Genomic DNA, 16,490 nt, shown 5'->3' with positions numbered 1-16,490 from the left:
GACTGAGTTCTTCTCCACCATTGTTAGCTCTGTCGGTGAGGTCCACGTTCCTCAGTGCACTCTGCAGTGCACTGGACTTTCTTTATTGTCGTGACTGTACACACTCCCATACAGCAGGTGGCGGTATTCAAATGGTTTCCGAGCTGCCACCAAACACAAAGAAAAGCACAGAAGAAGAAGACAAATATCCCGGCGAGCACTGCTGCTGCTGCTGTGTCCGACGTTACCAAACACAGCAGGTCGGACTCTGTATGCGAGTTATCCGGCAGTGAAGCAGACAGGTACCGTGAGGCCTTCACCCTCCCAGGATGAGCGCCCTCCGGTCCTTCCTGGCCTCCTCCGCGATGGTTGCTATGCTGGGGCTCGGCTACGGGATGTGGTCTTTGATAGCTCCAGGAGAAGAGAGGCAGAGAGAGATCATCAAGGTGATTCTGCTGAATGCAGAGCAGCTAAGTGCTTACAGAGACTGAACGAAGACTGGTCAAGTGTCTGTTTGTGTGCTGCGTTGTGTAACTGTAGTCCCAGTTTGAGTAGGTGTATTTTTATTTGGAGAAGCTGGCGTTGAGTGGCTTTATTGCTACAAATAGGTCTCTGTTTTCTTCAGAAATGAATGATGCTAAAACAGTGTAGCGTGTTGCACGCCGGACCGTCACACCGCTCCTGTCCGTCCGGACGTTTCCTCTGAGTCGCACTGAAGCACACCCCCGGTGGTCACGTGACATTTCCGTTGTTGTTTTATACATTTACCTGATCTACAGAGAAAAAGATCATAGATATAAACATGGGAGAAAACGGAAGAAATGTAGCAGAAGAACAACAAAACAAAATAAAACACCAGTCAAAAAACAAAATCAATACAAAAAACTAGTCCGATGAAACTATATAAGTAAATAAAAAATAGGCTACATCAGGTAAAATGACAGTTTTACATTAGTTAATTATGTGCATCGAGACATTAATGCACTTTTGGGGGGTTTGAACCTGAAAACGAGCATCATATGACTTCTTCCAACAAGTGAGGAACAGGAAAAATTGAATAAAATGTTTTTGTGTGACTGTTCCTACAGCGTGATGCTAAATTATCTTAACTGCGGAAAGGACTGTTCGACATTGCAGTGACCTACCTGTCAGCTGTGTTTAACAGGTGACAGGTAAAACGGTTCCAGGTGTGATCCCCATGCACTCTGCTGTCTGACCTTCTTGCTGAAACATTAGTCTCATTTGGGATCAGCGCTGATCCTGGTTTTAATATGACTGGGCAGAGATGTGTTCAGGGCAAACCCAGGAGCAGTGATCTATAGAAACCCTACAGTGTTCCAAATGGACGAAAACTCAAGAGCCTTTTTGAACAAATGCGCCTTCGTTTTGATTGCTCTCACTGAACTATTTGATACATGCAGCTGCTTTGATTTGTGGATACACATGGACATTAAATGCTGTCCCCATTAAAAAGCAGGATTTGATTTGATTTTGTGCCATTGTAGTTTGAATGCTAAGAACTAATGGACTAGAAAAAACAGAAGAAAATTAGCTTTTTGAGCACCAAGTCATGTCCAGGACTTGAGACATGACTGAAATTCAGCTCTGCTCATAGACTGCATACAATCTCTGAGTCCTGAAGCACCATGACGCTCTTGGTACAAGTGGGATGTAGCCATTCTTATAATAACACAACAGAACATGAAATACAGTAGTAATGAAAGCTATTAATCTACTAACTCTTACTGCTTTTCCTCACCTCGCGTATGTTGGTTATTGATTGTTTGCCCATCAGAATCTGCCTGAATCGAACCCAGTGAGAATGGAAGAGACGAGGAGGAGGAACGCTCTGGTGATGCAGGCCCTCAAGGAGGCTGCTGAAACCAACGAGAATGTTGCAAGAGGACTCGGACGATTTGGGAAGTGAACAGTCCCAGCTCTGCGACCTGTCTGCAGAGCCTCCATGTGTCGAATGCTGCTGGCATGCTGGTCCAGAACAAAGATGGACATTACATTCTCTTACACGAAGGTTGTTTTCTAATAGAAATCTGTAATGTTTGTCTGTAATATTATATGTGACAACAAACCAATGTTTAAGTTTTATGTTAAGTTTATTAAAACTCTTCACACAACCACATATTTTCACTCTTAAAGCTTTTCTATGAAGTTGCAGCTCGGAGCAAGAAATTACAGTTTATCTGAGCATTAGAGTTGTGTGACATGAGTCATATGTTCTGCAGAAGAAAAGCCTTTTTTTAAGACAACTGGTCAACATGGAGGAAGTGCTGAGCAACAGAATTTGCAGGAAGCATTTCACTGTGACTCAAAGCAGTCCTTATGGCTGTTTTTACTATTCTATTATCATTTTACTAAAGAACCATAATGATTGTTGGGATTCATTTCAGCTCCACATTCTGCAAAGGAAAACAGGAGGTACCTGCTTTATGATTCCTCAGTTCTGATATCAAAGCTCTTTATGATGTGGAAATACCTGTAACATAATATATATTACACAATGAAGCCCTTGTGACGTCTAAGGCCAGAAGGGAAAAACGTGTGCTAAATAATGTCTTTCTATCAGCTGTTAGATATGTAAACAGTTCTCTTGGACTGTTTCTTTACTTAAATTCTATTGTCTTTGTGTCCTGGCTCAGACACTGGGAGAGAGATCACACTCTCACCTGGGCGTCTCCTTTGTTGTGGGATTGATGCCATTATTCAGGCATCAACTGAGGCTGATGGGAATGTCATGACCTTTACAGGTATGAGATCATAAACCGAAGTACAGGACACATTATAACACATGTAACAATAAGGGAGGGCCAAGTAACCTGCACACAACCTGTTTGTTTGGTGTTAACCCTCCATCTCTGATTATTTGTTCTTCCCTTAACTGCTTTGTTCATTTTTAATCCTTGACATTTCCAATAAGAAACACTCATCCTTGCAGTTCCTGACAGGGTCTGGTACACATTTCGATGCACATGCATACACTGAGGAACAAGTGTTCACAAGGTCTTGAGCTTGTCCCAAACCTGAATCTTCAGCTTTGTTTTATAAATGCCCTCTTTGGCAGCCCACTATCACAGGGATTTTTCATGTTGAAGTTTCAGCAGACTCCTTTTAAATTAGTGTAACTTAATTGAGGTTCACTGAGTATTTTGTTTGGCTAAAGCACAAATTTATAGTTTTTATTCACATGTAGGCCTACTCCTCCCTTATACACTTGTAGACAGAAAATCCTGAAGGCCAAGGGCCCCGAGGATTTTGTCTCAACCGACCTGATTCCAGGTTCCTGACACTTGCCTAGTCTGCCCTTGCTGTAATTAGTCCACAGTGCTAACAGATCATGCTCAGACTGCGGTGAGCAGGATCGAGCACTGAGCCGACTGACAGCAGGACGGTCCTGTATGTCATAGTGTAAATATCCAGTGACACTGCTACAGTATGATGGATAGCACTGGGAATTACTTTTTGTTAAAATAATAACGGGCCCACTGTACTGTGCACTGTTTAGCTGCTCTGTTTATCTCTATTCATCATCTGACCCCCCCACTTGAAGATAAGGACAAAAAGACAGTACCCCGTGAGCAAAGTCACCATAGAAACTTTTACTGAAATAAAAGGAGCATGACAAGAACATGCACTCCTCACTGAACTGGCTTAACACTTTATTTAAATAACTAACTACGGGGATGTTTGCTCCAATGATGGCTCAAGGTGAAGTTAATGATTACAACACAGTCTGACAAAAAGTAAAGAGAAAAAAACAAAAAGCATCTAAACACACAATTAGAAAAGACAAATAACAGTAAACCTTTTAGAATGACTGCCCACAAAACTTCAACAAGCAGGTTTTGTTGGGAAAGCTAAAATGAAGCATGACCGTTCTACTACTGATCAATAAGGCTTCAAACAGCTTTGAGAACCGAAATGGAAATAAGAGAGAATACACAATACAATCAAATGAAAATCTCCCCAATAGTTCACACTAACAAAAATGTGAACGTGGAAAAGTGAAAAGAATTTAGCTAATTCTTGAATTGGGAAATGGTGCTGTTTTAACCTTTTGGTTGTGTTGTGTGACCTTAATATCCATCCATACATTTACTGAGCACTCCTGATGCTTCTCCACAGAGAAGGACAAACTTGACAGTAGTTTTTCACCATAAGGGGTTGTGCAGTTTTGGCCTCTTGACTTTCTTCCCCTGGTGTGAGCATGAGCTTTGTACAGAAAAATACAAAATCTGAGAGACGAGTGGCCTGTGGACAGGAAGCACACTGAAAGAAGTGCTGATGAACTTTTAGCTTAAAATACCTGCATCTGATCCGGTCTGCCTTTGCATCATCATACAGTATGACTCAACCGATAATGTCATATTACTTTACTTTCAAATGTAAGTGCAAAGACGCATACCACCAAACTGGACATACAGGTCATTCTACAAGAGTGCAGATTTTTTTGACGGAAGAAAAAAACAAAAAAACTAAAACTTAATTGAAGGTCAAGTGATGTCACTTGAGTCAGCAACTGCTGTGGATGAAGGCTACAAGTCTGAAAAAGCTTAAGAAGACTGCAGTTCACTTCCCACCTCTGCTTGAGGCGAGTGGCTCAGGGCTACAGTTGCTACTACTAGCATAACAGACTAAAATATCAGCGGTCAAGTTGCATTGTGGGTAACGTTAACTGTCTATCACGAGTCTGACAATGTTAAAGCCGTGCAATGCTACATCAGAATATTCTGTTAATGTCAGTTTCGGCGGTGCCACCGCTCTCTCGCAAGTCAGACGGCCACTGTAAATGTGTCTGAAGTGGAGCGTCTTTAAGGAGTCCACACTTGAGCTGACAATATTGGCTAGACAATAATATTTGAAGTTGTTTGTTTTAAACATTTTTGTGTTTTACATGCAGTTTCCCACTGTTTGAGGCTCATTTGACATGTGGCATATCCTCACACGACACTGTGGCTGTCTCATGCTGAGGAAAGAAAACCGGTTGATTCTCCATCATTAAAGAGCGACACCCTGTTATAGCTTCTACACACCCACTTACTGAATTAAAAAAAACAAGCATGGGAACCGTGACACACACCCTCACTCCACCCGATCAAATTGTTTCTCCAGTGTTCCTCCAAGTCTCCACCTATCTAAACCAGTTACTGCAACTATTTACAATTTCATGTAATACTAATACTGTAATAATTACGTACTCAGGTGGATTCATAGTACTACTGCTACTCTCATTTGCACTCTCAATCTTTCACGTGTATATTCATGTGCTGTGTATATATGTGGGCATGAACACGCTATATAGTTCGGAGGTGGAGCGTCCCAGGGTACATTAGAGATTTTCACTGATTTTTTTTTTTTTTTTTTTTCACTTTTCACTTTTTTGTAGGTCAAATGCTTTTCTCTTCAAAAAGGAAGCACTTTTTTGGTTGTAATGAAAACTACAGAACGGGACTAGGATCTATAGACATTAATAGAATAAGATGTGCTTTACTACCTTTGAAAAATGGATGTAGTGGAAAGTTACTCTTTAGTGAATGCCAATACACATTAAATATTGACATTTATGTCAATTCAAAAGTGAATTTCATGCATCAGAGACATGAAAAAATAGGCTGAAAGCACAAAAATAGTGGAGGGCAATGAGTGAGACGCACTGGTCGCCAGTCGAGTGTGACACAGCTGCATCCGGTGGACACGGGGGGGGTAAGGCACCAGCTTGTATGATTGCAGCAGTTATATTCCAGGTTAAACAAACAGTTTTCATACTCACATACTCTTCAATTTACTTAAACGCACATTTGACGTCATGATCCTGTATATGGCTGTTCAATTTCACAGTTCATTGCTGGAGAAGAAAGTTGAAAAGCAGCGTGATCACAAACGAGTTAAATTGATGTAATTACGATGCATCTATGAGCAAGGGTCTGGTGAAATTCAGTGCCACAGAAACGTTTTTGTTGACATGAAAACTAAAAATTCTATTCAGTGCACAACAGGGCCAAACAGATTTTGGATAAACCTTTACATCCACCAATCATAACTGACAATGCTTAGTAACTTCAGAAAGTAAATGAAGCTGAGTAACTTGTGATGCCAAATAGAAAAAACTAAAAGGGGAGTTCACACCCGCAGAAAGGACTGGAACATAAAGTTAGAGCCTGTCTTTGTTGGTCCTAGCTAGGCACTTCAAACAGTCCTGCTAACTTGTAATCCTTCCTTTGACGTACAACAGAAGAGTGCAATGTATCAATGCTATGCATCAATCATACATTTGCAAGCAGCTCATGTAAGTCCACTAAAGCTGATGTAAGTGCTTCGCCTGGCTTAAAAGTGCTCTCAAATGCATGGGAGCTCAAAACAATTTGACTTATTCAGTGCAGCAAGAAGAAGTCTACAGTGATCCACAGGTTGATTGGTCTTCACAGCAGCTACAGGTCAGATTAAAGCTGCACAGTGGCAGCACCAAGTGGCAGTAAGAGGTATCTACACATTCAACTTCAGGACCACGATCCGATAATAACATGATGTCAGTAAACTACACACAGCATCTATGATTGATTCTGAAGTTTTTGTTTGTGTCGTCCTGTTAGGTAAGAAGTGACCACAGGGTGAGCTTGTTCAATCTAGTGTCTCGATTAGTGCAGATACTGCAGACCCACTGCGCTGTGCTTTAGGTTGAGATGAGCAATTCTTAACACAAAACATTCTACTACAGAAGTTTTATCTCATCTGTCTTCCATGACACAAACAAAAAAGAAAAAAAATATTTCACAGCTGGCTCACCTGTTCACGATCTCCTCACCTGTTCATCTCAGCTGTTTATGTTCTCTTAGCTCCGGGCTTCAGACCCATGAGGTTGTTCATTGAGTTAATTTGATTGTATGGTTCAGTAAAGCTATGGCAGTCTTTGCATTGTTGTGTCCTATGTTGATTAAGAAACACATATTCTGAAAACATACGCTCATCCATTGTTCTCTGATCAATAGAAACGTTTGCGTTTGTTTTCCTTCCAGCGTCCATAAACGATCAGCCCGATCACTGCCAGCACACCCAGGCCTAGGATGGAGAAAAGGAGGGTGAAGAAGAACTGGACTCCGCTCATCCCTTCTTCCTGGACTTCCACTGCAGAGGAAAAAGAGATTCATTGTCAGACATACACTGCCAATCTTCAGAGTACCACACACTGAATAAAACAATTGCATAATGTCTTCTGTGGTCCTGGAAAGTCTGTCTAAAGTCTTCAGGGGAGTATTATTTAATAAATGCTGCTTTCAATATACAGCGTAAAAGGCTAGGCTAATTCCCTCCCTGTGATTGGGCACCATACTTGCAAATCTATTATTACTGCACCCTCATACACATAATATCTAATCATTATTTGTGCTTACACAAAGCCTAATTTGTAACTTCTAAAACTCATCCAATGTTCTGGGCATGAAGTGATGACTACCTTGGAAGTGTTCCATGTTGTCAACCCTGGGGATGGTGACCTCTTCCTCTTCCTCCTCTTCAGCAGTCCTCTCTACTGCCAGCTGGTACAACTTCATGGAGATGATGTCATGGTTATCTAGAGCAACATGCATACGTCAGTAATTAACACTTGAAGAGAGAATTCACACAATGCCCATTTGCTGCTTCTTCTGTCATTTTAGCATCTGTGGTGTTGGGGAGGAAAGCTGATTTTGCATCTTATCTGACAACTTAATGGAATTGCTTTTGCTGTAGTGCTTGCGACCCAATTTTCCTAGAGATAAGCTTCAACTTTCATTCCACTGAATTTAATTGAACAGAGGTTCCCAGTGATCAAGCAGCCTGCAGATGATTCTTGAGATTTCATACCTGACAGGTCTCCAGTGGCAGAGGAGGCACCAAAGAAGTAGCCTGTAGGTAGATGCAGTCCTGTGATGTCGGCACAATCTTTCCATTGCTGCTTACCATCGACGTCCACCATGAGCTGGAGGGTGAAGGAAGTGTTAGTATTAGTCACAGATGAAGGATAAACTAATGATCAGTTATCTTGATAAACACTTTTCTTTTTTTTTATTTCATAGCTATAATTTCAGAGCCATCAGTGGAAATCCTTTAACATTTAATATCATTAGCATCATCCCAGATCTTAAATCCTTACGTCACATTTAAAAACAAACGATAATGCAGAAGCCAGCAAGTACAGCCCCGATTCCATAAGAGTTGGGACGCCGTATTAAACAAGTCAAACAGAATGCGATAATTTGCTAATCCCTTTTGACACACACTCAATTGAAAACAGTACAGAGACAATATATTTAATGTCTGCCCCGGCAACTTCAGAGATTTTTGTAAATATAGGCTTATTCTGAATTTAATGCAGCAACACGTTTCAAACAAGTTGGGACAGGAGCAACAAGTTAAAGTAAACAGGCAAGGTAAACAGGCTGATTGGTAACAGGTGATAGTATCATGATTGGGTATGAAAGGAGCATCCTGGAAAGGCTCAGTGGTTCACAAGCGAGGATGGAGCGAGCTTCGCCACTTTGTGAACACATGATTGGATAAAGGAGATTACTGAACGGGCTCAGGAACACTGTAAAAGCAATGCTGGTAAACACAGCTTGTTTGTAAATAACCGCATTCTGTTTGTATTCATGTTTTACACAGCGTCTCAACATTTTTGGAATTGGGGTTGCAAATATACAGCATCAATTCCAACATAATTAGAGGGTTTCATACCGTGAGTCTGTTTTTGGAGTATCTGACAAGGAGAAACGTGTCGTAGATTGCGTTGCGCACCAGAGCCGTACAGCCTCCAAGCTCAGTGGCCCGTCCATCTCGATCATGGTCATATGACAGAGTCCCATTCCCCAGCATCACTGAGATATATGGGAAAGCCCTCTGTGAAGAAGATGGGGGGAGGGGTTACACACAAAACATTGTGGCTACAGCACAGACGCATTTGCTGTATTTTGCTGATCCACAAAATACACCATTACTCTGTTGTGCAATCACAATCTGACATTGGGCAGCACTGATGAATCACACAGATGTATGTCATGAGATAACATGGGATGGTGAACTGGTGATGATGAAGCGTGAACATTCTCAGCTCATGGAATAAACTGCTCTTTCTGATTGCTACCTGAGTTCCAGGCTGCGTCCTCTGCACACTCGAGAGGGTTGCAGAAAGAGGAACGTGACAAACTTTATAGATCATTTTGATACTAAAAATTAAATGCATGCACAGTTTACATTGTGTGCCAGGACTGTCTGAAGTCAATCAATTCTGGGCAGGGGGCAGGGCGTGACGCTTCCAACTGTGACTCACATCATGGGTTTTGTCTGCATTGGGGTAGGTGTCCACAAATATTCCAAGTCCAGTGAATTGGTTCATGTTTCCAAACACAGGGCCTGTGAAGAAAGAGTGAGGTACATCAGGCATAGATTACACAGCGCAGAATGTCTCAGCTGTTTGTTGCACTTTTAGTTTTTTCCAAATAGTTTTTAAATATTTCCCCTCGTCTTATATTACAAAAATCCCTGCCATGGACAGCATTCTAGCCACTGGCAAAGTACAGGAGCTGAAAATGTCATATGCTGGAGGAAAACCATGTAATCTTCATTATAGGCTATCTTAGTATTATATTTAATGTTAGTAGCATTTAACAGCAATTCGTTTGCTGTAATTTAAGTATAAACACACATACACTATTAAAGGCTACTTAAATGTCTCTTTAAATGTTAATTCAGCTCTACTTCAGTGGAGGGACACATGTAGCTCACTACACGTTAAATCAGATCTGCTAAATCTGAAATCAAGAAAACGAAATCTATCAGTAGGATTCCTAACACTTAATCATTGTGCGTACAAATATCAAAATCTCAAGACTGAAATAACATCATGAACATGGCAGCTACAAGGAACAAGGAATAAATTCTTACTTTTGTCAGATTTCAATTTGCGTATAGAAAAACCTTATTAGCATAATTAGTAACATGATATGTGTGTATTTGTGTTTTCATAGCCACACCTAGAGGAAAAAAAGCATTGTTTCACTTGTGGAGATGATACAGCTGTACCTGTTCCCCCAGGAAATCACTGTGACTGAGTGCTCCATAATGAATGCATTCTGTATGAAGTTTGAGTCACTACATGTGTTGACTACCCCAGAGAATTAGTGGTACCTGTCGATGTGGATTGCGATATGGAGACATCATATTTTTACAGTTGGCTGTGTTTTGTCACTATTGAACTTTTTTTATTACTGAGTGCCGATCTTATAATTTATTAAAGTGGAAAATATTTCGTGATTTGGGTACACTCCATTCCATCCAAGTTTCACAGACATCGGGCAGGCAATTTTTATAATCCTGTTGACAAACACACCGAAAAGAAAGCATAATCTCCATGGCGGAGGTGACTTAAGAGATACACCTTTCAAAGTGAAGTCAAGTGTTTCTCTGGACTGGACTTAAATTACAGGAGGACCAGAGAGCTTGCTTTAAAACAGTAGGCAGTTGGAATAGGGGGCTAAAAATGACAGACATATGATCTCCGGACAAGTGCAGGTAATATTAAAATGACCCCACCTCCACTCAAACTAAACCAGTCCGAACAGGCTTTAGAACCAAAAATTGTGATTCAAAAGATTCACATAAGCCGTTCTTGAAATATTGAGATTTTAGGAGCAGTTAGGGTTGAAGCTGGGAGTGCTTGCTTGTGTGAAGAAGTGAAGAAGCACGTTTCACAATATGCTGGCTTATTCCTTTAAGAACTGTTCATCTCAAAAACTTCGCTAAGCATAAAGATGAGCTCTTAATGATAGGCTTTGTAAATATGGTCCAGGAAGACTGGGGATCCTCTTTTTTCACATTACATTAAATAATTTGTAGCATCTAGTTCCTTTTCATTGCGTGAGACATGTCCAGTCTCTACCTACCATTCTGCATGCGATCTTTGGTCAGCCAGATAGCCATACCGTCCCCATTAAAATTCTTCTTTCCTTGGCCGTGGATTTTAAAGTGCACCTTGAGCTCCCAGTCCCGCAAGAACAGAGGCTAGAAATCAACACAAATGAAGACAAACAGGTTATTCTTGTGCAATGCCGAGCTACTGGTAATATAATGTTGTCACAATTTAAGAATTTTCAACTTCGATTTGACACCAATATATAAAAAAAAATTATACTTGATACCACTGCATAAGAAAAAAACAGCCCTAGGCATACAAAATAGGATCACTTTTTTTCCTTTTTTCAAATCAACAACCTGTTCGCAGTGCTAGTACAGACCAAGTAATAGCTAACTCTAGCTGGCAACTTAAATAATAGTGACAGGTTGCCCGCAGGCTATTCTGACATCCACTCTTGTAGTGCTGCCTGCTTGTGTCTCTGCCTCCAGTCATGCAGTGGGTTTGTTGCTGGAGAGAATGTCGAAACAGCCACAGGTCGGACCAGTTCATTTACTTCCCTGATGTGTCATGTAATTTTCATATCATCAAGTGGGAATGTTAATATGTACTTCAGAGTAACTTTCTGAGAGTGTGGCAGGATGTGAGAGATGAAGGTGTGGGACGTCTGTTAATGACGTAGTGTGCAGTGTGGTTGAGTGTTGCACTTGTTGACAGTAGACTTACAATTCGACTCCATACTGCTCCCTGTCTGCTCTGCAGGTCTGGGGTCAGCCTCACGTGGTCAGGTGTAACCATGGCAGTGCCCATCAGATCCCACTGTGAAGAACTAGAGAACCCCAACCCTGCAAAACAGTAATATAACTGTTAGTTACAGTATCCACAGCAGTATATGCTATCATTTTTAGGGACTCTTCCAACTAACTTTCTGTCAGTGGACAATGCAGCAGAGCAAACAGTGTCTAAATCTCTGAGTTTAAATTTATTTCACCCGAGGCAAATGCACATCAACTAAACTCCAGCTGAAGACCTTTGTGTTTACATATCAGTTTATTATGGGAAATTCGGCATATCAGTGATCCACTACAGAAAATAAAAAGTCGTTTAACTGTCCCTAACAACTTGATGGTGGTAAAGGATCATAGCGGTTACCATTATACTGTAATTTCAATAACGTTATTCACGGGTATAAGGAGCATGAATGAAACAAAGTGATGAGACTTTAATTTAGCTATATATTTATCTGAACTTGTCGGAGCTAACTTTGTCCTCGCTGAGAATAGACCGCTAGCATAATTTCGCGGGTTAAATGTACGTTGTAAACTAAGATTCATCAACATTACTTACTGGCTAATTGTTGTGGGCTAACAGTAGCTATCATTTCCCGTACTGTGATATGAGCTAAGATGTGTAACAAGTGCCTGAGGGGTACAGAGTTCCTCTTAGTTAATTATTACACTCAGAAGCAAATATAGGATTAACTATCCAAGAATTATCTTAGGCTAAATTGAGCGAAATGCTCATTTACGATAGTAGGAACTGCTATTGGTATGTCAACTTAGTTTAGCTCAATTACATTTATTAGCTAACGTTCCGTTAACGTATCCGCCAGTTGACGGTAAACTTAACTTACCCCGGTATGGCTTTGCCAAAGAATATTCCCGCTTCAAAAACTCCTCCGCAAAGTCCTGGTCGTCTGCCAACGACTGGCTCGTCAAAATACAAACGGCAACAAACAAGCATGTTAATTCACGGATGCTTTTGAAATAAAACATTGGGTATAAAAACCAGAGACTTCTCAATCGATCCAGTTCTGACTTGGTCTCAGTGGCAACCATCTTTACACTCCCATAAGTCACGTGGTTTCAAGCACGCGCAGGAAAAAAGATGCTTCCGGTTACATATTTCCAAATTAAACCCTCTCTGGCAAACAGTGCGTTTAAATCCACCGTGAACGGAACGGTTCATTTGGAAATAGCTTTTTCTTAAGATCAGTGGTGGGAAGTATTCATAACTTTTACTCCGGTACAACCAGCGGTAAAACATGTGCTACTTACTGAAGCAATTAGTTCACATCATCAGGGATATTAGCCTAAAAATCAAGGAAAAAAATACTGATTCAGGATGTTATTTTAGGCTCTTTAAAATTATGTAATTTGTTTATTATGACTGATGCACAAACATTAAGTGAGCATTTTAATGTTGTAGGTGGAGCTAATTTTAACCACTTTAAATGTAATGCTGTTGGTAGCTTCATCTTAAACAGCTCATCATATTTTCTTAGATGATCTTGTAGTGAAGTAAAAAACAAAACATTTCCCTCTGGAATGTAATGGAGCAGAAATATAACGATGCCCATATATTAAACTATACTTGCTCTTTTAGTCTTCCTTTCTTAAAATAGGCTATAGCCCATTTCAAGGTTGAATTCTATATCGTTGTTCAACTTAAACAGAAATGTAGTACAGGCTGAAAATTTGTCAAATATGTGTAATACTGGAACTTTTTAAATGATAATGACAAATGGGCAAGACTTCCGGAATCCCTTATAATATTGTATTTAAATGGTCCAGATTACATATTTTAACCTGGTTTCATTGACACTTGAAACAACATTAGCTCAGAAATGTTGATTGAAATGCAAGCCTCCCCTTCAAGCTTGTCCACTTTCAAGCCTTCCAAAATGCTGATTTTATCTTCTGAACTTGAGTGCCAGCAAACAATGTAGGGCAAGCGGAAGCCACCCAGGTGATGGAGCTGACCGCCTGTCCCTGGCTTTGTTGTAGTGATGGTGACCTGTATGTCGATTTCAGTGTCCTCTTGTATGGTATAGATGTTTGCTTAATTAGCTGTCTATAAAATGTAGGGGAGTCATACAAATTCAGTCCCTTGAAAAGTTTTACTGTCAAGAAACTACTACTGAAAACATTTCACTTTTATTTTGAAGGTACAACCGATTTCCTTCTTGCTGTACTCTTGATAACTCTAACTAGCTTGATGTCACAAGAAAATAATCCCACAACTGTAATTCTGCTTCATTCCTATTTGATGGCATGTGGCTTCATTATTAAATGAACTGCCAGTAGCATAACAATTAAATGTATTTCTGAGCATTTATTTAGATCTAAGAAGTATATTGTGGCGTTTTGGTAAGTTTTTAAAGTGATCCTACAGGAACGGTAGGCTGTGATGCCATTTTTTTCATGCAAAAAATAAATGTCACAAGATAGATTGATAGATATTAGAATGAGAATCACCTATGTTACATTACAATTGCTTATTACAATTCCAGCAGACATAGAGCAACATTGTGAATCATTTGTGGACATGTTTCTGTCCACCTGATGAATGTGAGTCCTTATAGCTCTGTTTTTGTTCTCGACCAACTCCTGAGAAAAACATCTGTCTCTTTAGCAGTTAGTTGCTCCGCTATGGTCACCAGCTAACACTATCTGTCTGTTTGCTGCTGGAAAGGTCAAAACAGTTGTGGTCAGCAGCCAGTAAAGCTACAAGCTCCTCCTCCTCCTTTTCATTTTTATTGTAACAAATGTAAAGTAGTTTGATAAACAAGCCCTTAATTTATCACTGAAACACATGGTGCTAAAACAAGTAAATGTCAGCGTCAGACACTCAAGTCTGCAGAGGTCCCACAAGCTTCACTGATAAATGAATGACACCTTCATTACATCACAATACACAGATATAGCAGAGATTAATTTTACCTATTTCCTTAAGAGGTTATGCTCTCTCTGTCTCTCTCTTTCTGTTGAGTTGGTCAAATTACAGTCAGTATCAGAAAATGAAAGGCTGTTTATGCGTGACATGGGGGCCCCACCTGCAGCAGGAGGTCAACAGAGTGGAACAGACAGTGAGAGGGACAGGAGACCAGCCTGCTGTCAGGACGGCTCGGGTGTCCTCTGCCTCCTAAGCCCACTTGTTGATTCCCTCCCGAGTCAGAAGATGGGGAGGTGTTGGAGAAGAATCTGTGCAGGTGGTGGAGCGACATTTCAGTCATTTCAGACATTTTAAATATAGTGTTTGGTCACACTGCCTCACTATTTACTGGAAAAAATACCTCGCTACTGGAAAATAGGAATGCTACCTTTCTGCTTATAACAAGTGTAGTTGAACTAGTAGCAACTACCCAACATTGCTAGTTGCTGTCATTTGGGGTAGGTGGCACGTAGCATGTTTATGAGAGCTTTCTTTGCTGAAATCAGTCACCTGCTACTGCTTGAAATAAGGCTGATGAGAGTGCACCAAAACACTCCATTTGTGGGCCATAAAAACCGAAACAAAGAGCTTAAAGTGCTTAAAGAGCTCTGTAGAGCTGAGAGAAACTCTGTGAGTCTGTCACTATGCCTGACCCCGTTCACACTGGAGAAAGTTGGAGCACAATGAATTAGACGTAATCACCAGATGCAAGCAGCATTTTAGCAGTTTTTAGATTTGACCCACGTAGACAATCAGTCATTTTCTGACGTACACTTCCAAACCCTGCGTTTCCTGATTTGCCTCGTCACAGAAAACATCTAAGCGTGTGGCAGCAAGTGTGAGCACACAGCTCAGCAGTGAATTACATTTGACTCAGCTCTTTGCAGACTCCGCTTGTTTGCTCACCCGGCCTTGTTGTGTCTCATAAAAGAATGGCGCTCAGGTCGATTAATGGACAGTGCCAAGTATTGACAGGTAATGCTTGGGTGCCAGACTTGTGTCAAGATCCTGGGAGAAATTACAGTAATGCTGTTAACTCGAGGGTGATGCTATTGCTCCTCAGAGACAGACAAAGAGACAGAGCGGGAATAAGAGAGCAAACATGAAGGTGTTTATGATCCAGTTGTGAATTGGGCCCCTTAGTATTTCCTGTATATGTCCTCTGGGAAGATATTATTCATTTACACAGAGGAAGCTGCACAAGTCCGGCTAAACCTTGAAACCTGAAACACCAGCGTCTAGCACCTCTCCTGACGCCCACGCATCACCATTTGTGTATCCCGTAACCAACACATAGTCTGCGGGGCCGTAAATTCTGCCTCAGCTCATTGAGTGGAGAGGATCGCAGGGCATGCTGCGTGCAGCCGCATCCCGCTGTGGCAGACTTGCGCTGTAATCCCTGTTTGCAAGGTCAAGAGATATTTTAATGTCCGTCGCTCGCAGTCCGATTCAGTGCTCATCTTTATTAAAGCCGTCCACACCTGTTCGAGCATAAACAATTGGGAGCAAATGTTTCCCAGGGGAAGAGAAGGCATCATTTTCACACAGGCACATTCTCTGAAATGCAGCCTGTGTGTTGCACAGATTCAGAAATAAAGAAACAATATAGCACATTGCTACAATATAATTCAGTCCATGAGTGTCTATGTAGTATACTATGTCTGTGAGTCATGACAATACAAAGCACGGCTTATTAAATGGGCAGAGCAGGGAACAGCCCCGGCCTGACTGCTCCCAACTCAGAATGTTTAATTAGAACGATTTGACTGCCACAAACCGGCTCAATGCATCAAACAACTATTTACAAAGAAAGTCATGGGGTGTGGAGTGGAAGGTATGGATGTATTCATACCACTCATACTATGACGATGTCAAATAGAGTAAGTGCAGCTGTCGATTATGT

The 16,490-nt window shown here is 41.0% G+C and overlaps 2 protein-coding genes across 2 annotated transcripts; one reads left to right on the top strand and one right to left on the bottom strand.

Annotated features, from left to right (window-relative positions):
• Positions 1–202: 202 nt before the first annotated feature.
• On the top strand, positions 203–2,116 carry LOC121606802 (ubiquinol-cytochrome-c reductase complex assembly factor 3). Its single transcript, XM_041937348.1, has 2 exons — positions 203–425; positions 1,775–2,116. The coding sequence occupies exons 1-2, from the start codon at positions 309–311 to the stop codon at positions 1,904–1,906; spliced, it is 249 nt and encodes an 82-aa protein (XP_041793282.1). The 5' UTR covers positions 203–308; the 3' UTR covers positions 1,907–2,116.
• Positions 2,117–3,570: 1,454 nt separating this feature from the next.
• On the bottom strand, positions 3,571–12,711 carry lman2lb (lectin, mannose-binding 2-like b). The gene is made up of 8 exons (XM_041937347.1): positions 12,507–12,711; positions 11,600–11,718; positions 10,905–11,022; positions 9,293–9,375; positions 8,701–8,862; positions 7,831–7,945; positions 7,442–7,558; positions 3,571–7,113 (listed from the first exon to the last, which is right to left on the bottom strand). The coding sequence occupies exons 1-8, from the start codon at positions 12,709–12,711 to the stop codon at positions 6,971–6,973; spliced, it is 1,062 nt and encodes a 353-aa protein (XP_041793281.1). The 3' UTR covers positions 3,571–6,970.
• Between the last annotated feature and the right edge of the window lie 3,779 nt (positions 12,712–16,490).

The sequence above is a fragment of the Chelmon rostratus genome, chromosome 5, assembly GCF_017976325.1.
Source record: "Chelmon rostratus isolate fCheRos1 chromosome 5, fCheRos1.pri, whole genome shotgun sequence".
NCBI lineage: Eukaryota > Metazoa > Chordata > Actinopteri > Chaetodontiformes > Chaetodontidae > Chelmon > Chelmon rostratus.
The sequence above is the reverse complement of the archived record's forward strand: the minus strand, read 5'-3'. Positions and strand labels throughout refer to the sequence as shown.